The sequence below is a fragment of the Gouania willdenowi genome, chromosome 10, assembly GCF_900634775.1.
Source record: "Gouania willdenowi chromosome 10, fGouWil2.1, whole genome shotgun sequence".
Lineage (NCBI taxonomy): Eukaryota > Metazoa > Chordata > Actinopteri > Blenniiformes > Gobiesocidae > Gouania > Gouania willdenowi.
The window spans coordinates 30394756-30421837 of NC_041053.1; the positions used below are offsets into that span (position 1 = coordinate 30394756).

A 27082-nucleotide genomic window follows, 5' to 3' on the forward strand; every position below is an offset into this window, starting at 1 on the left:
TATTATTATTATTATTATTATTATTGTCATTATTATTATTTTTAATAATTTTTTTTAAATTTATGTTACTATTTCCTACTTGTATGCCATACAATTGAAGTTTTTTGTTTTTTTTGACGGATACTTACTCTATTTGGCATTTTTTTAATTATTATTTTGAAATGTATATCTTTAACTTTATTCCTCAACAAAAATGCTCAGCAATTATACAGGCTTTTCATACAGATAGTTACAATTTCCTTGGATGTTTTGTTTTCTATCATTATTTTTTGGCCTGTAAATGCAAAGTCTCCCCCTCTTCCTCTTCCGCTGTCAACGCTCATTGACTGCGGTTCACTACTATTCCACTGGACTGAACCATGTAGCCATACCGCGGGGGGAGCTCGGAATACTGCTCCTATTTAATCCTGGTTATTTTAATATTTTGTCATATGCATGCACTATATCATATATTAATGTATTTATTATAAACATTTGGAAAGTATTGCGTGTTTGCAGTTGCTCTGGATTGACGAATGAAAATATTTAACTTTTGGTATCTTCCTACGAGGCCATCTCGTGGCGTACGGTTCGCGGTGCAGCTTCCTTTGCCTTCAGAGCAGAAGAGGGTCCGTGCTCCGGCTAACGGCTTCCATCCACCATGGCGTCCACTGAGATAGCGAGACAAGCGGTAAGTAGCCTGCATGTCCCCGGGATTCCCTCACCACCGCAATTTCACGGCTTTCGTGCGCTTTTGTTGGGTATTAAAACGATATGTGCATAATTTAAAATGTGAGTGGGCGTAGAAGTATGGACCAGAATTCAGCTAGTAGTCACCACCCGTTTTTTTTTTCTTTTATCACCGTGATACAACCAAACAGTATATTAGATTATTTAAATCCAATCATTATTGTAATTGTCATAAATCTGTGAAAGCAATCCCAGGCCGAGAAACCCCGTGCTCACTACTATTAACATATCTTTGCAACCCTGCGTTTTATTTGCAATATATTTATATATATTTTTGTCTTTGGTTTAGCTATCGTAATTCAAACATCTCTTTGTGTGGATTTAAATGTGTTTAATCGACCACAGGAGAGCCCCTAAAAAGGCTGGTGTAGTATAAATGAGCAGTAGGCAGGTAGGCCATTCGTTCTCTACGGCCCCATTTCAGCTCTGCTTTGATGCTCATTTCCGTTATGTTGTGTGACATCAAAGTCCCGTTAACTTTCCGACAGGCGTTGTTTAAGCCCACTACAGGCTGCTTGGTTCCAGCTATTTGGACATTCCGCATATCAATTGGTAAAACACTAATACCAACGTTCTATGGATTGTAATTTGGGAGTGCCAAAATTAAACCATAGCTCTGTTTTATTTATTTTATCTTGCTTGTGTAGTGAATTTACTTGTTTGTTATTAAGTATGTAATTTATTTATGAAGCGCTTTTTGCAGGTAAAATGCCATAATGCTGTGGAGAAATGAATACAACAGGCGCAACATCATAATAGAATAATAAAACATGGGTGCATTTGCGGTACATCATGGGAGCAACATCATAAAAGGATAATAAAAGAATAAAATCCAGCTAACTTTAAGCTTTTCTGAAAAGCGAAGTATTCAACTGTTTCTTAAAACACTTGGTTAAACAAAGCATATTCTGAGTGAAATATTGGTAATTTATAAAAATGCTTTGCCAATTTTTCCCACCTTCATCCTCTTCATTCAGAGACTGAACTACAGGAATGTTTGGATGATTTTAAGGAGTTGAATAATAATAATAAGTAGAAATTTTATTTGTATAGCACTTTACGTTTGAAATCTCAAAGTGCCACAGAGTTTAAAAGAATAAAGGAATTGTTAAAACCTAAAAAAAAAAAATTATAGAAAGATTTTCTTAACTTAAGGCTGATGTGACATTTCCAAACTGCATAACCTGCTTACAACTACATTGTTCATATGTTTAATATAAGGGTGTAAGAAAAAAAAATGGATTCAGTGATATATCGTGATATTTCACCATGCAATTATCGGATAGATCCCAGAAATGTCCTTATAGATTTTTGTCAATCGTGTTTTTTAACGAAAAAAGAAAGGAAAAAAAAAAAAAAAAACATTTAATTGCGCCAACATATGCACGTAAAAGTCCAGTCACTAGGTGTTAGTGATAAACATCAGACCTTGTTGAACTACCTCACACTCCTCTATGCATTTCAGCTTGGAAGTTGATTGCACTTTATTCTTATAAAACATACTGGGCACTTTTATAGATGCATGTTAGTTTGAAATCAGAATCTGTTGTAGAAGCAACATATCACTTGTTTTTGATATTGGTACTTGAATTACAGTTAGTTACCATTTACTTCTCGCAAGTTTATTGACAGCGTGATATCAATAATTACAGATTTCACCATCAATAATTTTATGTATATCGTATTGTTTAGTATCGGAATATATTGTATCGGGAATCATATCGTATCATCAGATGCAGGCAATGCACCCTAATGTTTAAACAGATGATTTAAGACCTATTCTTATATATATACTTTTATTTATTTATTTATTTTTTTTAAACAAAAACAGCTTTCAACCTTCGTCTTCTTCTTCCTATTCGCCTACAAAGTGAATACTTGGCCTGATATCTACCAGGACCTATTCCAAGTCATTAAAGATTAAATTTTTTTACCGCAACTCAGTGGATATTAAAGTGCTGACACACACAACCTCAAGATGGCTTATAAATGTGTTAGTGTCTGTTTGCAATAAACATGCATTTGTTTTGTTAATAAAAAATGCTTCCAAATAATGTTTCACTTTCCAAAAGTGGAAAGAGGGCCAATTACAAAGAAATACTCTATTTAGACAAAGATATGAAGCGCATTTGTAAATCACAAAGGGAATTTCCTTCATTACAGCTTTCTTGGTTAAAAGAAAAAAAAAATCACTTATTGAATAAAATCTGATATTTTGCTGCTGAAACATCTTGGAAATAGTTGCTGCAGTAAAACAATAAATGCTCCGTACGTACCGTAGTCATCAAAACATCAGGTACCTGCAAATCCTATCATAATTGGCAAATTTCCTGTCAAACTGCCCCAGGGCTGCTGTAGCTACAGATGATGGTTACCTCCAATATTACGACCCTGTTTCTTTTGTCTGATTTGGAAAAAAAACTGCAACTAATGCACTCGTAGTTATCGTCATGTTTGTGATTGTTGTTGTGTTGGTATGATTATTAGAAGTTTCTATTCAAACAGGGAACCATGAATACAATACATACAGTCTATATTTATAAGAGACCACAGACTTTATGGCCTGATATCTTTATGCCAGGTACAGGTAATCTGTCCCGGGTGGTCTCTGCTTTACACCCTGATTAAATTGGGATTGGCACCAGCACTGAACCTTTAATCCATATATGTGAATGAGGACAGATAAATGGATTAATCTAATCCATGCCACGTAATTTAACAGTAATCAGTTGAATTTCTAGTTATGTAGGTGACTTAAAAAGTTTATTGTGGCTTTAGGTTGATGCTGCCACTGTGTCCTAAAGTAAACGCATCAATACGTAATACTGTATTATGTAGTGCCTTTCTAACAAATTACTCTTAGAGTCTGCATTACAGTATATTGTGACACCTTCAATCCGTCCCATTCCTTACAACTGCAGGGTTTGCTTTTCAACCTGTTGATGATGATGTAGACCAAGGGTGTCAAACTCCTTTTAGTTCAGGAGACAAATATGGAGCAGTGTTTCAGGTGTCGGGGGGAAAATAAGAATAACTTTAACATCATTGTGCCCTAGATTTCAATATCATCAAAGTCAATTCACTTCAAAAATTCTTGATTTTGTGTAATTTAGAGGAATTTTGTGGGATTGTTTGTGAGAAATTGCAAGATTTGTGTAAAAATGGAGAGTTTGTTTCAGTTTGCAATTAAAAATGACTGCATTCATGTGATGTAAAGTAAATAATCCATCCATGCATCGATTGTTTGGACCCTGATTGATTGATCTAGCACAGAAACTGTATGTCCGACCAGGCTGCAGCTGCCTGAAAGCATACAGCTTTGTAAAGCGAGGGTTAACTTGAAGTGGATTTAGTTTTTGGAGGAAGAGAGAGGAAAAGAAGGAAGCCACTGAACCAAGAGGGGGGGTGTGGGGTGTCGGTTTGATCTCCTTTTGTGGCCGAGTAGATGAGAACCTGCTGTGAGTGTCAAGAAAAGCAGGAATAATTCCAGGAATGTTGCAGCTGAGGGGGTGATCGCTGCGTGTCCTGTCACAGAATATTTTCTAAGTTTTTAATCCACAACTGTTCAGCAGCACCATCAGCTCACTGAGTTATTTTAAATAACCCTCAAATAGAAGGAATACTTTCCTCCCATTGGCAGAGTCACATTGGACACGGAAACTGTGTAAAGCCACATAATAAATGCTTGTCTGAGGTTCAGCTGGTTGGGAGAATAAAGCTTTTTGCCATATAATCTAAATTCTTTGCTGTCCTGCACCTCCTGTTGTTGATGTGGGTATAGATGATGGTGCTCTGTGTTAACAACACGTAGCAAGGCTGCTTTTATACACTTGTGTTCATTTCCACTGAGCACTAAACAGTAAACAAAGGTTGAATGAAAGTCCACGGAGTCGAAAGAAATTATTATTTTTAAAAGTTCAAGCTACACTAAGAGCTGGAAAAACAGTGATGGCTTTGTTTCCCCTCGACTATTACATTTTTTAACTTTTCCCCTGTTTCACTTGTCTTTACTTTTTCTACTTGTATATTCTTATATATTTGTATTATTTTTGTATGCTTATTTGCACACAGATATAATCCTGATTGTTCTTAATTATTTATTGTTTCTGATCATTTTTCTTGTATGTGTTTTGGTTAATTTTGTGTATTTTTGTTGTCATTTTGTCAATTTCTGTTATTTTTATTTATTGTGTGTGTTGTGGTTAATTTTGTTTATTTTATTGTTGTGTTTTTGTAAAATTCTCTGTAATTTTTGTTGATTTTTAGTTGTCTTGTGTGTTTTTTGGTTAATTGTGTGTAATTTTGTCGACTTTTTGTCATTTTCTCTGTTATTTATGTTTATTTTGAATTGTCTTGTGTGTTTTGGCACAAAGGACAGTTAAACATTACATTCTGTATTTAATGATTCTGATTCTATTCCTTATTCTTCTGTTAATACAATCATTGTCATGGGTTGTGTTTGAAACGGCATAGTCCATACTACACTCTCAATGAGTATATACTGTCTACTATAAACTATAAATATGATTAGGATGATGGACGTTCCCACTGAGGTATTCTTCCAAGTTTCCCAAGATGCATTTGAAACCAACAATGACAAAAACCTGCTGCACACTGAGGCTAAATATCTCCATTGATTTGCCACCTTCTGAAAGCATTTTACAGTAAGTGAGAAAGTGACCAAGTAGAATATCAACATCTGGTCATTTGATCCATAAAATTCATGGAAACACATTTCATGTCGACATTTGTGAGATTTTCGGAGACCCGCCATTGTTCTACTGTTAAAACTTTCCTATTTACAAAAGCATGAAAAACTAATGGAGGACAACAACAGATACTTTTGTTTTGAAAAGGGGATTTTTGACTTTCAGCTTTAAGACGGTCCAAGGACGATTTTATTTTAAATTCCACTTGAAATGCATCATGGGCAGTTGAGTATGACTAATATACTCACCATGCATACTTAAAAAAATGCCCTGCTATAGTATACATTCTCCCGCACTTAATTTTTCCATACTATCTAATGTGAATTCACTACATAATGATTTTGACGTCAGACTTAGTATGAGTAGTACGTTAGTATGTGATCTCAAACACAGCCTTGGTTTATATGTTTACTTTTGAAATTGTATTTAAATTTCTAATCATGTATGTATCCTTTGTTAGTGTCTTTTTCACCTTTGGTAAAATTGCTCCTCAGCGCAATTAACTGTAACAAAAGTAGTTTCCCCTTGGCATTATTAATGTATTTCTGATTTTAAAGCTAGTTTTGATCTTCATAAAGAACTTCATTGATCACTACAGTGTTTATATAATAATCTATAGGCCTTTTTTCATGATTGTAATTAGCCATGGGCTTTTTCTTGTGATTATCAAGATTGTGTGAATAATATCATAAATTTAGTGTCACACAGCAGCAGAGAGATGCTGAACACTAGTTTAATCATTTGGTCTTTGCTACACGTGTTTGGAGGATGTATGTTTGAATTAAAGCAATGGCTAAGGTCATTTCTTTATTACTTCAGAGATCATGTTACACAGTGTAAAATTATACCATATATTTTGTCACCTAGGGTCATTTAATAAGGTAACATCATCATTAGTCTATCCTGTGTATAAAAACCCATCAGCATTGTTCCCTAGTACCAGTACAGCCAGTGATTGACTGGTTACCTGTTGCTTTACCATTCTCTGTTCTGTCTTTAGGGTGAAGGGGCTCGTGCCGTCCCTCTGGCGGGCCATGTTGGTTTTGACAGCATGCCTGACCAGCTGGTCAACAAGTCTGTCAACCACGGCTTTTGCTTCAACATCCTCTGCGTTGGTGAGTTTGTTCTTCTTCATGGGAATGCTCTGCTCTGCTCTATTGCTCTCTCCCTGGCCCGGGGCGGAAAGATAATGTTTTTGCTTCAGTGGAGCCTTTCTACACGATGAAAATGGGTTCAATGGTGGAGTTGCTCACACTGATGTCATGTTGAGTGAAATGCCCTCTGTCCTAAATAGATATGAACCATTCTGGATTGTGCTTTGTTTGTGTAGAAAGGCTTGCACACGGTTCCAAAATCTGAGTAATTCCACAGCGATGACATTGGCTCCTGATAGCAGAAAGCTTGGGCTGGGTATCGCCAGGTACTTCACGATACGATATATCACAATATTTTTTTGTGAACGATAACAATATTATCACAATACAGCAATTCTGCGATCATCAATATATTGCGGGACATTTCATCCACGATACATTATGATGTCTGTGTCACTGAAGTAATTCAGAATGTATTGACTGATCAATTTTAAATGAATGACAGCCAAGTAAAACAAAGTATATACTGCACAGTGGCTCTTCTTAACACACAATGACAACAACTAGTTTAATGTCCTTGTTTTATGTTTAAATCTTTAAGAGAAGACTGATACAAAATTATGCTTCACCAAAATATTGTTCATGATGTTGGTGCAAATGAACTTAAAATCATTAAAAACAAAATGAATGCAGAAAATACTCATTTCAGTGCTCGTATTATCAACTTCTCTGTAAACATGGACCCATACTAGTGCTGCTTAACAAGCAGAATTAACTTGTTTAATGAAAACTAGAAAATGTCGTTGCATATGAAAAATAAACATTACAGTTTGTGCATTATAATGTAAACAACTGTGTGGTCTATGAAAACCTGGGCACACATTTGAACTTATACTTACAACCATGTTTTACACTTAAACCTGCACTGCAGACTGCACATATATTTCAGTGTTAATACTAATATTCATTTGTTCTTTGTAAACTTGAGAACATTTAACTTGTGTTTAGTACTTAACTAGTGTAAAAAGGAAAAAAAAATCTCGCAATATATCATTGTATCGATATTTTAGCCCATAGCAGAATGGCTGTAATTCCTTACGAACATGGTCTACAATCCTTAAATGTTTGTTGATCACAGACTAACCAAGTGGTTTCCAACCATTTTTGGATCGTGACTTCATTTTGATATCAAGAAGTTCCTTGTGACCCCAAAACCAGAAATACTCTTTGATCACGTTTGTTATACTGTATAAAAAACATACAGAGTAGCCAGGATTAGTGACAAGTTGTACCAGGTCACATATTTTTTTAACGGCATTTTTTTAAAATTATTAACTAGATTTATATTTGACAAAGTGAAAGTATAGAACAGGGGCTCTCAATTGGTCTCACCCTGGGATCCACATTTTGCCATGGTCATTAAATCACGACCCCCTTTTTTTTTTTTTTAGAATGCAACCAAACCAAATTTAGTTTTTCAAAAATAGAACACACACACACGCACACGCACACACACACACACACACACGTATGTCATTTACTTTAAAACATGAATCTATATATTTTCCTATGCAACATGCATTTCACAGCATGCCTGTCAAAATAAAAGTTGTTTTCAAAATAAAAGGCAAGTCCAACATGAGAGACATTAAGTATTTATTTATTTTTGACGAGCTGTCCGCGACCCACCCAGTACAGGTCCGCAACCCACTTTTGGCTCCCGACCTACCAGTTGAGAATCACCACTATAGAATACAGTTGTTTAAGATTGTATGTTTTAATTTGAAAAAGTATACGATAAAATGAAAACATTCATTTCTAATCAGTAATTAAATCAAATACTAGACATTCCAGGTAGCCCCATTTAAATTCCAGATGACCCTCACATGGGGTCCCGACCCCAAGGTTGAAAAACACTGAGCTAATCTTTACTTTTTTTTTTTTTTTTGCTGAGCCTCACACTTTTAGGGCTAGTCCAGTGACGCTGAAGTTAATGTAATAACGTGACTTACATCAGACATTTCACGGCAGCCATACCATGACCTGAGGGGAAGTCATGTGATGTTTTTTTTGTTGTTGTTTTTACCTTTAAGTAAAAAAAAAAAAAAAGTGAAATTAGTCCAACTAAAATGGACCACAAGCAACATTTGATTCCAGTGTCTGTCAGACATCTGTCTGCCCTAATTAGTTTACATTAGGGTACTTAATACCTTCTTGCAAAATGAACACCACTAAAAACAAGCGTTGGGGCATTTTCATTGCTTATTTGGCAGCATTAGAAATCCAACAAAATCAGGCTAATATGTTAGTGTGTTGACTAACCACAGTGTATAAAAATAGATCTTTATCTGAGTCATTTAAACATGAAATGATGTTGTACGTGACCAAGCTGCTACGTCTCCTGTTCTTGAAGCTGTTGAATATTAGAAAATAACTGTGTTGTGTGAAGTGGTTTCATTAAAAGTGTTTGGTAGAAAGACGTCGTAGCAGCTGATTTGGAAAAAAGATCAACATGTGTACAAGTATGTGTAATTGATAGGTCTGGACAATATATATAGAGTCTAGATATATTGACATTTTTTTATTTTTGCGACATTGAAAATTACAATATTGCCTATATTGATATATTTTTATTTTATAGTTTATTTTGTATTAAAAATACTAGTTTAAGGAGTCGCTGTTTTCTCTTCTTCCCAAAACAGCATGAAAAGCACAGTTAGATGGATTTCTGAATGCGTCCGAGCTCAAACCTTCCCCTAAACAAGCCGCACTACAGAACTCACTCACACGTGCTGTCCCTTAGAGGAGAAAAAGCCAAAAGTGACACATATTGTAAAGCTGTTTGTTAATAAATGTGCCTGTGTAACGTTTTGCATCAGCACATTTAACCTAGAATAACTTTTTTGGTAAGACTTTATTGAGTTAAAACTATCTGGATTTATGTCATATTTTGGCATTTTGAGAAAAAACATCAAGATATGAACTTGGTCCATATCGCTCAGCCCTAGTAATTGATTTTCTTGTGTCTGTCGTGCAGGTGAAACAGGCCTGGGGAAGTCCACTCTGATGGACACACTGTTTAACACCAAGTTTGAGGGTGAGCCCACTCAGCACAACCAGCCCGGGGTCACACTGAAGTCCAACACCTACGAGCTGCAGGAGAGCAACGTGCGCCTCAAACTCACCGTCGTCAACACCGTGGGCTTTGGCGATCAGATCAACAAAGAAGACAGGTGTGTTTGGGTTCAATGTTTCAGAAGTCCAGACTCCATTCAGCACATTCCTGACCAATAATGAAGTGTGGTAATAGTTCCACATGCTATTTTTAAGATCAAGTTCTGTTATATCCCACTGTCCTCTGGCTTTTCTGGCCTTTCTTGTTTGTCTCACAGGGTGAACTTAAAAAATAGGGTGACCATATTTTGATTTCCAAAAAAGAGGACCCTTGGGCCGACCTCTACATACTCAAATTACTCAACATTTTTTTTAATCTACTTTGTGACGGCATAATACAATATAGTAGATAAATAAGTTATTATTGTCCATAAGGTTTAAAAAATTATTTCTCTCTTTTTAACAAAGACTTAACTTTCTATATTCTAAGTTTATCCCAGTGGCTCCTTCGTTTTCAAATCCCTTTCTGAACCTCCATGCAGGTTTTATCATCCAGGAGGATCCTCCTGCTGATTTTTTTTTTTATTAAATCTACCAGTGTTTATTCTCTTTCAATCTATCTTGGACTTTAGTCCATCTTCTCTTTTTCTCGTGTGCGATGATTTCGTCCAAACAAAGCGGTGTCTTTAATGATTCCGTCACGTGTGAGTAAAATGACTGTAATCACATGATACTGGCTGTAAAGAGCAACTCATTAGCTTTTAGAAACTGCTGGAATTTCACTGATAGAGCAAACATTAGCAGAGTTACAATCATTTAAATTAACCTGTTCCCCTAGATGCGTTCAGGGTCCCTGGAATACTTTGACAAGTTTGTAAAATCCGGGCGCGCAGTCCAGCCAAGATGTAAAAAGAAATCCGGATAAATCCAGACGTACGGTCACCCTTCAAAAGCACATTTACACATAGATTCTTTGTGACTTGGCATCAAGCAGGTGATCACATATCATTGAGATTTCACATGCATTGCACAATACAGCTATGAGATGTTGTTATTATTTTTTTTTTATCCAATCAGAGACGGAGAGTGTTTGAGCTCTGTGTCACTGTCATGGGAACGCTATGGGCGTTTAGAGGCTGTACAGTTGTACAAAACACTCTCAGACAGTAACTTCAGGATCACTGCCTTTTTCCACCATCACACACACACACACACACACACACACACACACACACACACACACACACACACACACACACACACACACACACACACACACACACACACACACACACACACACACACACACACACACACACACACACACACACACACACACGCGCTTGTGCGCAGCCGGTCATGTGTGCTGCTACAGGCAGTGTGTCCTGGACTGAAGTGATTCTCATACTTTGACTACTGACCCTGATGTTAGACAAGAATCTCTTGTGTGATTCCAATTTCCTCCCCAAAAGCTACAGAAGGAAGTTACTTTTTTGACAATTTATTTAGAAGAATGAAACTAGTCACGTGATCAAAAAGCCTTTTACCAAACTGAACTCGATATCCAACAAATAGTAAACTTTATTCTCATTTTTTGTGTTTAACAGCTACAAGTCTATTGTGGAGTTCATCGATGCTCAGTTTGAAGCGTATCTGCAGGAAGAGCTGAAAATCAAGCGCACGCTACACAGTTACCATGACACCCGCATCCACGCCTGCCTGTACTTCATCGCTCCAACGGGACACTCGCTCAAATCCTTGGACTTGGTGACAATGAAGAAACTAGATAGCAAGGTGAGGCTCACTTTAGATAATCATGCCATAATCCTGCTTTCAGTGTCTCCCAGTCTTCAGTAGATGTAATTTTTTACTGGTAGAAAAATGAAACCAAATGATGCTGCTTTGCAGTTGGGCATGGCTAGAATACAGTTGTGTGTAAATGCTTGGGCACTTCACCACTATTTTCTGCAACATCACACGCCTGCTCCACTAGTCACGGGTCATAAAGCTTTTCTCAGGTCATCTGCTCCAATGCTAATTGACTATGGTTTTGTTGCTAGCTGCATAATGCAGCCTGTTCCCTGATGGCTGCCTCTGGTTGTTGTGTGAGTCTCCCCCTGCAGCTGATCTGCATGGACCTCCTGGATTTTTGTACAAAGAGAGCGTTTAGTGTGTGTCAGAGCAGCTGTGGCCCCTGGCAAACCATCACTGCACAATGATCCTGAGCAGAGCTTCCCCCATCCACACTCTCACCATCAACCGCTCTCTGCTGAAGTGCCCTAGAGCAAGATGCTATTGATTATAGTCATTATGGTGACATCGTGATGTCTTTTTTTTGTTTACTCAACACTACTTGCTGTTAGTTGAAAGACGTCCAGCTGTTTATAACAAATTATTTTGGATCGTGGGGGTGACAGAGTTGTAATTACAAGTTAATTTTGTCTTCTTTTATGAAATGTTACAGTTTGATCTATTCAGACACAGTTTTCAGGAAAATTACTTTGCAATTTACTTTTTATCTTCTGACGTGTTTCGAAGGCCACTGTCAGTGTTCCTCAGAGGCATCTACTGATAGCTTTGAAGTATTTTTACCTGTCATTTTCTACTGTTCAAAGGACACATCAAAGTAATCAGTAGATGCCTCTGTTGGCAGTCGAAACATGTCAGGAAATCCAAAGTACATTTTCTAAAAAAAAGTTTTGTCACAATATGTTAAGGTTTAATTTATTCAGAGTGTTGTGAGAGAAGACTATTTTAGATTAAGACTAAGATTTTTATTGACTTAGAGTTGGACTGAATCACAGAATAACTGCTTTTTTTTTTAAGGGTAAACTGTAATTTAAATAAAAAAGTGGCAGTTGTGAGCCTTAACTTAATTTTGCGGAAGCACTTATTTTTTTCCTTCCACTAAAAAATGGGTGCAAGGCCTTTCAAAGACAGCTTGAAGCTGCTCTATATTTATATTTAGCTGCTACACTTTGCTGCCTCATGTTGTTGTTGTGTATGTGCACGTGTGTCATCATTACATCTCACCTTGTTTCTCAACCATAGGTCAACATCATCCCTATCGTTGCCAAGTCAGATGCAATCTCCAAAAGCGAGCTGGCCAAGTTCAAAATCAAAATCACCAGTGAGCTCGTCAGCAATGGGGTGCAGATCTACCAGTTTCCCACTGACGACGAGTCCGTGGCAGAGATCAACTCCACCATGAACGTAAGCATCATCCCGTCATTTATTCAAAGTGAACGCAGATGGGGCCAGTTAGGTTTAGCACTTCAGTCATTATTAGTCATTAGCACAGGCATTAATAGATGGCTCAGGCTGCCAAAGAGTCCATATTTAAGGGAGGTGCAACATAATTAGTGTTCAAAGCAGTGCTTCTAATTGCCAGGCATGTGTCACCTCTCCACCTCGATCTTTCTACACCAGTGAGCCATTATGCAACGATTTGACCTACTTTAATTTTTTTTTTTTGCCAGCACACAAACTCGGCAGTAGCACAATAAATGAACCAATGATGGCTACGTTTACATGAGAGCTTTACTTCCCCTTTACTTCAGAATAAAAATTAAATCTTCTTTCAGAAGATCACCTTGTAAACACCTGATTCCGAATAAAAATGCCCATTCCCAATTAAACTTAAATCCGAAGTAAATGGCTGTTATTCTGATCCTTATTCCCCAATCTTGTATATATTTAATTCTGGTTTAAAGAAAAGAAAAGGTTTTTGTGGGTTTTTTTTTCCATTCGACTTGAATACATCACATTCACTCCCTGTCCAATCAGAACCCTTTCCAACCTGAAACCTAAGGCGGAATTCAATAAAGGCGATTAAACGTGTTTTCCATGTAAACCTCAGTTCGTAATTGCTATTTCCTATTACTACTATTAATTCCAAGTTAAAAAAACATCATGTACTGTAGCTGTGGCCAGTCAGCCAATTAAGCTGAGTAAGATAGGAAGTTACACCATCTTGGTAATGGAGAGCCTACATCCTGCATGTTTTAGACGCTACCCTGATTGTAAAGGGTAGCTCGTTATGTGGCTTTCTGCAGAGCTGTATTCAGGTACGTGGGACAATGGAAACATCTCCAACATGCTGGAACGAGGCTCTCCAGGACCAGACTTTTGGGCAGTCCTGCAACACGCCATCAGTGCTATTACGCATAATAATTTAGCTTTGAACTGCTTTTTGTCTCTTTTGAGATTGGTGTCACTCTTTTCATCCTTCTCCAATGGATAGTGGAGTTTGCGTGAGAATGCTGCTGTTTTATTTGCACACTAAACTGACCCTGAGTATGCTATTTCTGAAATAGGTCGCACGTCCAAACTGTGGTTTATCACCAAAAATATGAACCCTCCTCCTCTGACCACTTCAGCAACATGAAAAAAAAGGTGTGCATTAAGTTCTACACTTGATGAAAAGGCAACATTTGTACTTGTAGCCTACAGAGGAAAAGGAAGGGTGGTGAGAATGTGGGAAAGCTTCCCATAGGAAAATCAGGTGAACATCAGTTTCACTTTAAAATGTTCTCAATACACTGAAAAACAACTGATTACAGGTCATACACAGCTTTGTTTTACTTTTCTTTTTTCTTAAGAAGTGAATACATTTTAAAAACCTTTGCATTCCAACAGTTTCTCTTTGTGTCTTGTGGTCACATAAACCATGTTGACTCTGTATTTTCTAACCTACCCAGCTGTGGTTTAATTATTTTCCAATATAGAACAAGAAGGTTTGTAAATGAAATAAAAATAATAAAGCTATAAATTTCCTGACAACTACCTCTTATATTGCACTATAGTTTGATTTCATAATCTTGGAGCAAAAAAGCAAAAGTAGCTGCAGTGCACACAGCTTCTAAGAAACAAAGGAAGCAGAGACGTTTGAGTCAATCAGGAGCACTGTGAGCACCAACACTTCTTGTTTCTCTCCTCAGAGTCATTTGCCCTTCGCTGTGGTGGGCAGTACGGAGGAAGTGAAGATCGGGAACAAGATGGTGAAGGCCCGGCAGTACCCCTGGGGGACGGTGCAGGGTAAGCCCTACTAACCGGTACATCCTGCTCAGGAAATGAGAGCTTACCCACCCTCCCCCCTCCTCTCCTATGTACTCGTGTAACTATTGCCGTCTCCTTTATGCTCCTGCTCAGCTCCAAACTACAGCCGATAACTGGTTATATAACCTTATTAAGCTGCAGCACCTCTCTGTATTCATCTTGGCTCAGTAAAGTGGGCAAAACAGGGTGAACACAGGACACGGACAGTTTATTTGTATCACATTGTTCATTTTGCATAGTTTTTGCACTTGTGCAGTGTGACTGAGGACTGGTGCAAAGCTAGAAAGTCTGTAAAGGCACCAAAGAGGGCGCTTGCAGAGGAACATAGGATAATAATCAATAGAGCACCACAGGACATGAACACGGTTTTGTTTAGCAAGGCCACTTTAGAATTCTCTATTTTTAGTTCATTATTGGTTTTCCCATTAGGCTCAACCCATGTAATGCAATGATTATGTTGCTTGTTTTTTTCAGTGGAGAATGAGAATCACTGTGATTTTGTGAAATTGCGAGAAATGCTGATCAGAGTAAACATGGAGGACCTGCGAGAGCAGACGCACACTCGCCATTACGAGCTGTACCGCCGCTGCAAACTGGAGGAAATGGGCTTTAAGGACACAGACCCCGACAGCAAACCTTTCAGGTAGGAGACGCCAGTCCTCACTGCTCCCCTAATGCAGGTGGATTAGAGCATGTGTCAAACTCAAGGCCCGGGGGCCCAATCCGGCCCACAGGGTAAAGTAAAAATGACTGAGAAAACATGATTCATTGTGTAAATTTACCTAATAATTTAGTTGTGGATATATAATTAGGGTTAACCAGAAATTGGGATTCATTTTACATCACTGTATCATATCAAGCATAAATATTGGCATCCATCCAAAATAATACACTTTATTTGGAAGTACAACTTTACAATAATTCAAGCGGAGTTTCATTGAATTTGTCACAAATTGAATGAAACTTAACAATATTTGCAGTGGTTTCCAGTTTTCCCATGCTTGTATAACATAATGGAAGTCATTTTTACTCTTGAATTATTGGAACAAACCTAGTTTTTACAAAATCCGGCTCAATCCTCAAATTATTTGACATAATTTCCACAAATTGAAATAATATTGTCACTACCTTTCACTTATTGCCCGGTTATCGTCAGTGCCTTATATACGATACTATTATTACATACATACTTTTATATCATTTACACATGTAAATGCAGAGTAGCACTTATGTTAAAATTGTTTGATTCCCCACTTCTGTGGCCCACTTGAGATCAAACTGGTCAATTTTTGGCCCCTGAACTAAAATAAGTTTGACACCCCTGGATTAGAGTTTCTCCTGGCATTGTGGGTAGCTTGCTTATCATCACTGACCTTCCTCACATTCATTTTTGAAATCTCAAGTGTTGTCTCTGATCTCTCCTGCTCCTTCTCTACTAGTCTGCAGGAGACATATGAAGCAAAGAGAAACGAGTTCATGGGTGAACTGCAGAAGAAGGAAGAGGAGATGAGGCAAATGTTTGTGCAAAGAGTCAAAGAAAAGGAGGCTGAGCTGAAAGAAGCAGAGAAAGAGGTAAACTCCGGTCACATCCATGGTGTCTTGTTGTTTAAAGATTTTATTGTGCTGCTGATTAACACGGCTTTCATTGCACCAGCTGCATGAGAAGTTTGACCGTTTGAAGAAGCTCCACCAGGACGAGAAAAAGAAACTGGAGGAGAAGAAAAAATCCCTGGACGACGAGCTCAACACGTTCAAACAGAAAAAGATGGCCGCAGAGCTGCTTCTGACCCAGGCCCAGCAGGCAGGGGGCTCCACCACGCTCAAGAGAGACAAAGAGAGGAAGAAGTAAGTATCGTCTCTCCTCCCTCATTTGTTAAAGGCACCAGGAGGCACTGATGAATGAGTCGTTTCAAAGGTCCACATTCACCTCAGTGCATGAATAATATCCTTTCTGTCCTACTAATGAAATCCCCAAACACTCAGAAGTTAATCTGTCAGCATTCTTTAATAACTCGCCTGAGATTTGTATAATTAGAAAAGAACAGCTGATGAATGATCAGTTTGACTTCCAACGCCCAAACAAATGCTCCATTTAACCCTGAGTATAAGAGCAGATTTAAGATTGAATCCATAGAACTGATAACTTCTCACCAATCAGGACCTAAAGGAGAAGTGGAAAGGCAGAGAATGCACCACAGATCACAAGTTGTCCTCGTCCGCATACTGTACAACCCTCAGTGCATGATGACAGAAACCCAACAAGAATTCATCGCTCTGCCATTAAACACTGCTGCTGACATCCAATCCTCTCTTTGGCTTTGTTGAAAGTCTGTTAATAATTACCACAGCATTCACATCAAACCAGCAGCTGGTTTAGTCTTTTTTTTAACTTATTTTTACAGCCATAGATATCACTGGTTTTTCCCTAAGTCTTTCATTTTCACATTTGTTTATACCAGTTGTTGTTGTGTGAGTGTGTTTCCATAAGCCAGATGTGTTGCAGTGTGTGAGACACATGTGGACACTTTGTTGAATGCGAGTACACTCTTGTACTTGGAAGGTTCTGGTTTGCTTCATGTTGTTTACTATTATTTCATTTCCTTCACAGTGATGCTTTTATGAGTACTGCCTTGATCATTTTTTTTCCCATGAGGCAGCTGTGCAGTTTCAGCCTCTGCTTATGGATCACTGAATAACACTTTTTCACCACCAGGAACATGTTGGCTTTCTCTTCCAGTTTGTTTCGTGTCATGTGTTTGCATGTGTCCCCCACGTAGTGTATTGAACATAACCCCCCCACAAACAGTGCATGCTGCATGAGGCATGTTCTCTGCTTAGACAAATCCCTTTGAGATTCACCAACAGAAACAAAAGCAGATGTACTAGGTTTCTAAAAGCTTTGCCTCAGTTAATACAGACTACTGTATTTTCCGTATCATAATCACATCAGATGATTTGTTTATTTAATAATTTATTTGGCTCCGCTAAAACACACATGTCCACAACTGGAAGGGAGACAAGGCTGTTGCCAGGCAACACATAAACATTCCCCAACTGAAACGATTATTAGAACGCCTGTACTGCATCTACAGCCCCTTCCGCATCATCTTCAACTCGTTCTTCCTTTTGACATTGTCTATCAGCTCACAAAATTTCAATTAAATCCAATCAGAATTTTTTTTAAACGGACAGACAAACGCCAGTGAAAACATTACCTCCTTGGCTTATTCACTAAGGTCTCTATTCTCCTATGTGCGTAAGTCCAAAAAGCCGTACAGCGGCGCTGTTTTTAGCTGTGTGCTATTTTCCCCCTGTACTTAAATCAGTCGCTGCACGCCTTCATCCCAGTTACACACTGTGGGTGGAGCAGCCCTGAAATGTGGGTGTTCCCATTCAAATCTGGCTTTACGCGTGTTCGCCGGTGTGTGTAAGTCCTTTTCCTCTTACGTGCTTCTAACCCTGGAATAAGTGCAGCTTGATTTTAACTGTGACTCGGACAGAATGCGGCCGATCATCAGTCACACTGCAATAATCTGATCAATAATCTGATCAAATCAACCTGTTATGTTATTTTTCAATGAAGGTGTTTCAAATTAAAAGTGAACTTTATCATCTTCATGGATTTCAATGACATTTACAAGCGTTGGGAAAACTCCATGTTCTGTGATTTCTAGACAGCAAAAAAAATGACATCACTTCCTCCTTTCCTTCAGCCCGCCGTCATTCACAGACTACGCGGTTTTGCTTTACTTACACGCGGTGGGCGTGTCAGCAGCCTGGACCGGCGAATATGCGTAGGAGAGAAGTGCATAACTGCAGGCGCGCAAAAAAGCGCTTAAGTCCAGATGGGAGAATAGACCCCTGAAACATTAGCTTAAAGACAACCAAGACTGAAAACAAACAAAATGGCCCCACAAAGAAAATCCAATTTTGCAGATTACAAAATGCAGGTGTTAAAATGTGCTGACTTTCTAGAATAAATGTCTGTTTTTGGTCTTTATTAATTAATTAATTTGACTTATAGTCCAGTCAGTGCAACTTAAATATATATATTTTTCCTCTTCATGAAGCTTTTTTTTTTGACTGATGCAACTTTTTCTCCGGTGCGTCTTATAGTCTGGAAAATACGGTAATGATGATCAAAAATGTGTCAAATACCAAAAGGTATTTGGTGATATGCATCATAATGTATACATCTATAAAACATTCTTAAACCTACATGTATCAATTAGGATTTAGAAAAAGCCTAAATGATGGAAAATAATTGCCAATGTGCTGCACACTTTGTTGTTGTTGTGCTGAAACAGCAGTTTTTAGTAGCAGGCCTGCTTCTCAATCAGCCACTTTATCAGAGCCTCTCTCACCACTTTAAATCAATGCTCCATCTGTCTCCGTGAGTCCTCGCCATCCCACAATGACCTATTCAAAGCCTAAATGAAGAGGAGTAGGGACTCCCGGGTCACAGCAGAGCAGTTTGTATACGTGACATATTGTGTTGATTAAGCAGTTGAATGATGACCTTCCTCCTCCTCCAGTGGATACAGAAGCCATATTATCAGAGGGAGACACTGGTGGGATTTAACAGCTGGGGAAGGTTGAAGTGGGTTAAAACATCTGTGTTGCAATCTGCTCAAGCTTCTGCAAACTTAAAATATTATATTAAATCACACACAATTTTTATTTCTTCCACAATTATTTTGTTATGGGCTTTTTTTAAAGTGATGCAATTTTCAATTATACTCCTACTTACAAAGCTGTTAAATATGACGTTTTATACAAACAGAAAATAAATATAGAAAAAAAAAAGCAATAACAAAATTAAATTGACCCGAAAATAACACATAAAACAAACACAAAAAAAAACAGGGCCTTTCAAGAACATAGCTTCTCTTAGAATTTGACTTATTGATGTATGTTATCGTTTTTCAAAGGTAAGCTAGACAGCATTTGTTTTAACCACTGGGAGGCTCTAGGTCCATTCATATTTTACCAGTTTAAAGCAATACATCTATTTTCTGTCAGTGAGCTGAAATCAACAAAAGTACTTCCTGCTTTACTAAATTTATTTTTATCTGGATATAAAGCGAATATGAATAATTTGTAATCCAACGTAATATGTTTTAGAACAGACATAGGCGACATGTGGCCCTCAGTCTAACTTTGTGCAGCCCCCAAAACAACTCTCCCAAAATTGTATTTGAAGAATTTGAAAGGAATATGAAGCAAAACACACAAAAAATAGGCAAAATGATGCATAAAACACCAAATTTTAGGACAGGATTAAAGCACATCTTCTAACCCTCAACAATACACATCAGCTTTCTGAGGTGCATGCACATGTTTTAATGCCCCAGGGTCACTAACAGATGTTGTAATGTCTCCAGTTCTCAAACTTGTGTCCTGATGTTATGATAAACTGGAGGAAAAAGCAATAACAAGCCCTTCTCTCTCGTTTCCAGCTAAGGATCCCTGTAGAAAAAGTGCTCCCTTGTGGCCACGCTGCTGTGAATGAGTTTCCGCCTTCCCCATCATCCTTTACAGAACCCTCTTCCTCATCCTCACCCCCCCACCCACCCAACCCCTCCTTAACTGCACCCCTGCTCTGTGGAGGACGCTGGGCGTTGCTATGAGTTCTGACACCACTTTCATTTCGTTTAATGATGCTTTGTTGATTTTTTTTTTTTTTTTTTTTGTCGCGGAAGCGATTTTTCTATGAAGGATACATTCCATGACGGTTTTATACTCGATGACTCTGCATGCTGTGAGCTTTTTTTTAATAATAACTTACATGACTACTGTGTGATCTGCAATAATGTATCAACGCTGAAGAAACGCACGCATCAGTCAGTGAGGAGGAAAGAATTGAGAAACTTCCAGAAGGGTTGAACTATTGATGATTAGAAATGAAGGAGTTCACAGAGAACAATACAAACTGTAAGACTTGCTGCTCACTAAGCAGTTAATTTTGCTGGTAAATTTTAAGCTAACAAAAAAACACGGCAACACCAAAAAAAAGCTTCTTTCATTTACTTTAAAAACTAGTTCAGTTGTTGGTATTAGAAGATTTCTTTTACATTTAAAACTATAAGAAGCTTACATAATTTCCTCCAAGGAAGCATTGACTTGCTTTGATGGTTAAAGGGATCCTCCACTGTTTTTATAAATGTGGCCTAAAACCTTTGTTTTACCTTTTATTAGAGGATCTATGCCCAAAATAACAACTTGTGCTGCTTTTGGTTGCTCTAACAATAGTAAAACAAAACAAAAAAAGTTGATTCTGTAAGATTCTGCGTCTGCGAAAAAGCAGAGTGGGAACTGTCGCCCCCTGTGGCCAAATATTTTTTTGGGTCAGGGTTTTAATTTATCGTAAACAAACAAGGATTACATAGACTTTTTAAAAGTTTTCTTGATTGCTAGAGCAACCCAAAGCAGCACACGTTGTAATTTTGACTGAAAAAGCTACTAAATGATCCTGAATGCTTCACCTCCTATAGAACTCAAACAAAAACCATAAAAAACACAAAAAAACATAAAAATGTCTATGAAATAAATAAAATAAAAATATTAGAATTGTAAAAATCCCCTTAATGAGTTTCTAAAAACTGATGCTCCTCTGCTGATGCTGCGTGTCTTCAGTCTGATACATGAGTAGTTGTGAGTTGAATCTCTTTGCCTCTTCCTCCATACCTCATTCATTGTCATCTGTTTATTTGCCTATACTTGTATTAGCTTTCACATTTGCACTTTGTTTTCTATCCAAATGTGATATGTTTGTTTTTTGTTTTTTTTACTTATATATTGATGCTGTTCGTTCAATTGTAACACTTTTTTATTTTAACAATATTGTATTTGTTCCGCGCAACCCTGAGAAAAAAGAGCAAGCAGGTCAGAAAATGAATGAATGGATGGATATTGTACTTATTATGACATGAAGGCCCATTTATACGTTGATGGTGGCGCTCCACTGCCCTGCAGGGGGCCAATGTTTGTAACAGTGTTAAAAGATAAACACACAATAAGAAAATAAAGGCCAACATTTTTCACCAAACGTTACATTTGTAGCTGTAATCATTGTGTTTGACTGAAGTAGGTGACATGTTGCTGCTGATAAACTCATTATTTATCATTGTTTACTAGTTAAAAACAATGAAAGATTAGCCTTTTTTAGTAAAGGAGGATAAACTTTTGGACTGATGGCATGTGGGTGAAAATGCATTGATGATGGAGCCGTTCCCGTGTGGTTCCTCTAACTTTAGCTCATTGGTCTGTGTGGTCTCACTCTCCTTTTGCAGTAATCCATGGCTCTGCACTGAGTAGCTCCTCAGCCCCACTGGCTTTGCTGAGGGATCCCCAGGCCTGGTGGACTTCCATCTTTCGGGTTTCTAAATCAGTAAATTCTTTTAAAGGGGTGAATTAATTTGGCTTCCATCGCTGCTTTAATTCACCACAAGCATCTGAATGCTGGATTTTCTCACTTTGCTTCTGCTTTTGCTAACGTGTGTTCCTTTGGCTGTGACTAATGCTACTTCCGCTTCACTTTTTGGATGGAGAGGACATGTGCTCGTATATCACAGTGGTTCTCAAACTGCGGGGCACTTTTCAAACCCTACAAAAAGTGCACAGAGGAAATGCAAAGAATGACAGCTGCTTATGACTAGTATTTAATTCTACCTTTGTCTTAAGTCACGTGTGTCAAACTCATGGCCCAAGGGCCAAATCCGGCCCTTTGTAGCATCCAATTCGGCCCGCAGAAGGAAGTTAAGATGAAAGAGAAAACATGAATTATTAAGTAAATGAAACTCAATAATATTTGCAGGGCCTCAAAGTTTTACCGATGCTGATATCACATGATTGCAGTCATTTTTAATGTTAAACAGTGGAAAAAGAAACTCAAAAATCTTAAATTTTAATTGAATTATGACACAAAATTTCCCTTAATTAAATAGATATTAGTCACAAAATCTAGGAAATTTAAAGTGAAGATCCTGTTGCGAATGATTTCTGTCACTTATTGCTTGGTTGTTGTCGGTTTCTTACATATTTTGTAATTGTATATGTGTAAACGTAGAAGTGTTAAGTAGGGCACAATAATGTTAAAATTACTCGATTTCTTGTATAAAATCTGTGGCCGACTTGAGATCAAACCGCTATTTGGCCCCTGAACTAAAATTAGTTTGACACCTTTTTCTTAAGCAATGTTTACAAGCTGTGTGGGTGTTTTTTTTCTCTGGATAATCTAATTTCTTTCAACAACAAAAATATAAATCTGATCAGAATAAGTTGGTGTTAATAGTAAGAAATAATTGCATATATGTGTAAATTGTAGGGCTGGGCGATATATCAAATTTTCTATTTTGGCCACAGAATATTACAATATCGCCTCTATCGATATATATATATATATATATATATATATATATATATATATATATATATATATATATATATATTGTTTTAAAATACTTGTTTTAGGAGTCACTGCTTTTGCAAAGTTAGATTTATGTCTGAGTGCATCCTATCCCAGACCTTCCCCTAAACATCCACACTAAAGACCTCACTCACACGTGCTGTCTTTTATGGGAGAAAAAGCCCAAAGTGATGATTGAGATTTATATTGTATAGCGCCATTTTAAGAAAACAATATTGAGATATGAGTTTTCAGCTCTAGTAAATAGGTTATGAAAGGCTGAAAAGTATAATCTTGCACAACATGGACAGAAGGGGATAATGGTTCTGAATGATGGGACCAAACCTTTGAAAGTTTGAGAACCACTGGTTTTTATTTCACAATCGTTTATGTTCCACTGATTTGATGTTTTTAACATGAAATCCACCCTGAAGCACAAAGGTACGCTTTTCTTTCTGATGTTTAAATGATCAGGAGGACTTCATCACCCTAACTTGACGTATCCTAGCATCAAATCTCAAGTTGCTTTCCAGCTGATGTCAGATCCCCCCCCCCTGCACTGCTCTCTAACTTTTGGCTATTTCTCTCTTTGTCTCTTCAGCTTCTTTTAATCTGTCTTGAAGCACCTGAAGAAAGGATTGCACCTTCAGGAAACAACTAAACGCCCTTTACCTCTCCCTTGTTTCTCTTGCTGTTACCTTTATAAAGGAGCCCCACACGTGCTGACTTGTAGGTCGTAATATGACAATTGTTTTCTTTTTTTTGTTTGTTTCCTTTTCTATCGTGTTAACATTTAACTGTTCCCATTGTTTAAAAGGAAAATAAAAACAATTTGAGTGCATATTTTTACAGACAAGCTGCACATCGTTTGACATATGCAAAGCTTTTTAGGAGATTTTATACCTAATAGTTGTCACTTGGGAGAGGAGTCGTTACCACCATACGAGAGGTGAGATGCTTTTGGAATGCCTTTTTTTTTTTTTTGAGAACATATTAGGTGATGTAAATCTTCACAGCTTTCCTTCTCATAAGATACCAAGAAAGAATTTGAAGCATTTAGTTCGATTGTGACAACCCGTGTGTAATAGTCTCACTGTGGTGTCTATAAAGCACCGTAAGGGTTTTTTATACATGAAGAACCAACGCAAAGACATAAAAACACACATTGTTTCACTGTTGGTGATTCTACAGCCCAGTCTCTGAGTTCATGAAACTGTCACGATTATGATTTCATGTAATTATTTGTGAGTGGTTACACAATTTCCTCAGATTTTTTATGCTGCAGAAAGTGACTTGTTTTTTTCATGATGCTTGACACAAAATGTTTTCGTGCTGTGTGACACAAATTTTCTTTGTGCTGTATGACACAAATTTGTTAGGAGCTGCAGGGAACAAATTATAAACCAATGAATCTATGGGATCAAATTAGGGTCATAAAGATTTTGTTGTGTGTTAAAAAAAATATCAGTCATTGGTCAGTTTAGGTTGTGTTACTAAGACTAAACCTAACCCTAAAACTTATCCTAACCCTAACCCTAAGACACTATGTACTTGTACTTCGGTAACCATACCAATTTGGGGTGGGAACCTCTGGGTACCTCACGATGCGATACACGATACAAAGCTCACGATAACAATTATCTCACAATATGACAATACTGCGAATCTACGATACTCTATAACATAAAGAAAAGGTTTTGAAAAAAAAAACCGCGAGCATATCAATTGTGCGAAAAAATATCGCGATATATTATTGTATCGAGATATCGTCACACTCCTAGTACCAATAGCACCGGGGTTTGTCCGTACGGCAACCGTCCAAATCGACACTTTCCTGAAGAAATTACCGGCATTTGTATTAATAAAATAGCTTTTGTGTGTACATCCTGCTTCTGCTCAGCCATCTTTAACCGCGCACTGAAAGAGGAAGGGGGCGTTTCTAGCAGGAAGACTTCCGATGGTGTTTTGTAAGGCCAGTGGCTATCCGTATACCAACATTCTAGCAGTACGCAGCGCTCCTCATTGGCTAGTTTAGGTCATGTGACTAAACCTAACCTTCAACCTAACCCTAAAAATTATTGCGATATAGGGGTTATAACCTAACCCTAAAACACTCCATATGTGTAATTCGGTAAACGTACCGGGGTTTGTCTGTACGGCAACCGTGCGAATAGACTCTTTCGTAAGCTGAATGCTGATTGGCTGGTCCAAATGCAGTCAAAACAGTTTCACAGTTTGTCTGTTTATAAGTTCTCACACAGACAAACACACATACACACAAGCACATTTACAGACAAAATGTCTATTACAAATACAAGTTTTTTTTTTTTATGCACAAAAAATCTTTATGACCCTAATTTGATCCCATATTAATCCTGCTAACCATAACCCCAACCCTAAGTGAAATGTTCCAATAAGATGTAATAGCACAAAGTAATCTTGAAACACATGAGTTTGAAAGACGTGTCTGGCAGCACAAAAATAATGTAGAAATCCTGTCAGCGCGCATGAAAATAGAAACATTGATTTTTTGTGTCAGCGTTACATTTCCCTGTGAGATTGTGTAGCATGCTAACATCGTGCTCAGGTTCAAATGGAAAAGGTAAAACAGCTGATGTTTGCATTGTGTTGTAGACAAAAAAAAAAACAAGAAATAAAAAATGAAGACGTGGGAGTAAAAGTTCTATTATAAAGTTATGTTAAACAAAATGTTTTCTGTGACTTTATTTTAACTGACTAAAACATTTTGTCTCCAAAGGCCCACAAGTCTTCATAGTTGGGGTTCCCTTTCAATTCTCCCAAAGTGTCTGTTTATTTTTCTTACGTTTAGTTTCCATGAGCTTATGGTGACTTACATGGTATTCCTGACTGCCTGATGAAGCCTCAAAGCCTGTGATCAGTCCAGTTAAAACCTGCTGTTACGTCTTAATGTACAGAGAAACTGCTGTGGTTCGTCGTCAGGCGTTAAACTGAATCAGCATTGGAATAAAAACCAGAAAAGTTGCGATAGACACATTCTAGGACAGAAGTACCTAAATGTTAGATGAAGGCTATAAAAAAAAACCATTAAAGTCCAAATACTCGTATAAGAAGCCACTGCTGAATACCATGCAGGTCGCATCATGGCCTTTTATACACATCGTGCTTTAATATTCACCAGCCTACTATATTATATTTTGCATGCATCTTTTTTTTTTTTTTTCTTGTTTCTCTTCTGTGATCTCTGACCTGCTTGATTTGATATTCTGAATAACTCTTTTTAAACAATGGTTTCCTCTATTGTTGTTTTCTTTAAAATGGTGCATATTATTATTATTACTGTACATTTGCTCCGTCCTTTGTTCTTAGCTCTCATGTTGCCAAATATTACTCTATAAAGGAGCTGAAGTGAATAACTGAGAGGAACATTACAAAAAAAAGAAGGAAAAAAAAAAAAAAAAAAGAAAATCTCCTGCATTTATATAATTTATAAGAATATATTTTGTGTATTGAAGTGGAGACATGTTGTTTATTACCTTTTTGATCTTTGGATGTGAGTGTGAAGTGGCATTTTTGCTGTCGGGAACCGCCCTACATTTTTCTAGCATCAGTCATTATTACCTCCTGTAGTCAACGCCTCTCCCATAATAAAAAGTATTCAGTATCTTATGTTTGTTTGATTTCAATGATGTACATTTGAAATAAAAAATAAAAAAAAACCCTTGATCCAACTGCACAAACTGTCTTTACTGTTGTTTGACTAAACAAAGCCTGTATATGTCTTTATTTATATGTTATACATTATCTGTTATCAGGGAATATGTAATATGTATCATCATCATTTGACAAATAAGGCTTGGTCCCCCTCAACACTCTCTGATTTACATTGTCTGAAAAGTTTTGTGCATTGCATTCTGGGTCACATAGATGGATGCATAGAAGTGTTTTAATTCATTTTTACTGTGATTTAAATTCTACCAATAAACCAATTG

At 37.5% G+C, this 27082-nt stretch overlaps 1 protein-coding gene across 2 annotated transcripts; it reads left to right on the forward strand.

Moving 5' to 3' along the window:
* The first annotated feature begins 555 nt into the window (after positions 1 to 555).
* septin6 (septin 6) lies at positions 556 to 26826 on the forward strand. 2 transcript variants are annotated; one of them, XM_028459348.1, is made up of 10 exons: positions 556 to 670; positions 6439 to 6553; positions 9570 to 9765; positions 11254 to 11440; positions 12698 to 12859; positions 14587 to 14683; positions 15179 to 15347; positions 16144 to 16276; positions 16359 to 16549; positions 23713 to 26826. In XM_028459348.1, exons 1-10 carry the CDS (start codon positions 641 to 643, stop codon positions 23720 to 23722), a joined length of 1290 nt encoding a protein of 429 aa, XP_028315149.1. In that variant the 5' UTR covers positions 556 to 640; the 3' UTR covers positions 23723 to 26826. The 2 variants fall into 2 exon arrangements, with proteins under 2 accessions (XP_028315149.1, XP_028315150.1); XM_028459349.1 differs by lacking the exon at positions 23713 to 26826 and adding an exon at positions 20164 to 22624 and having other exon boundaries at positions 641 to 670.
* The last annotated feature ends 256 nt before the right edge of the window (positions 26827 to 27082 follow it).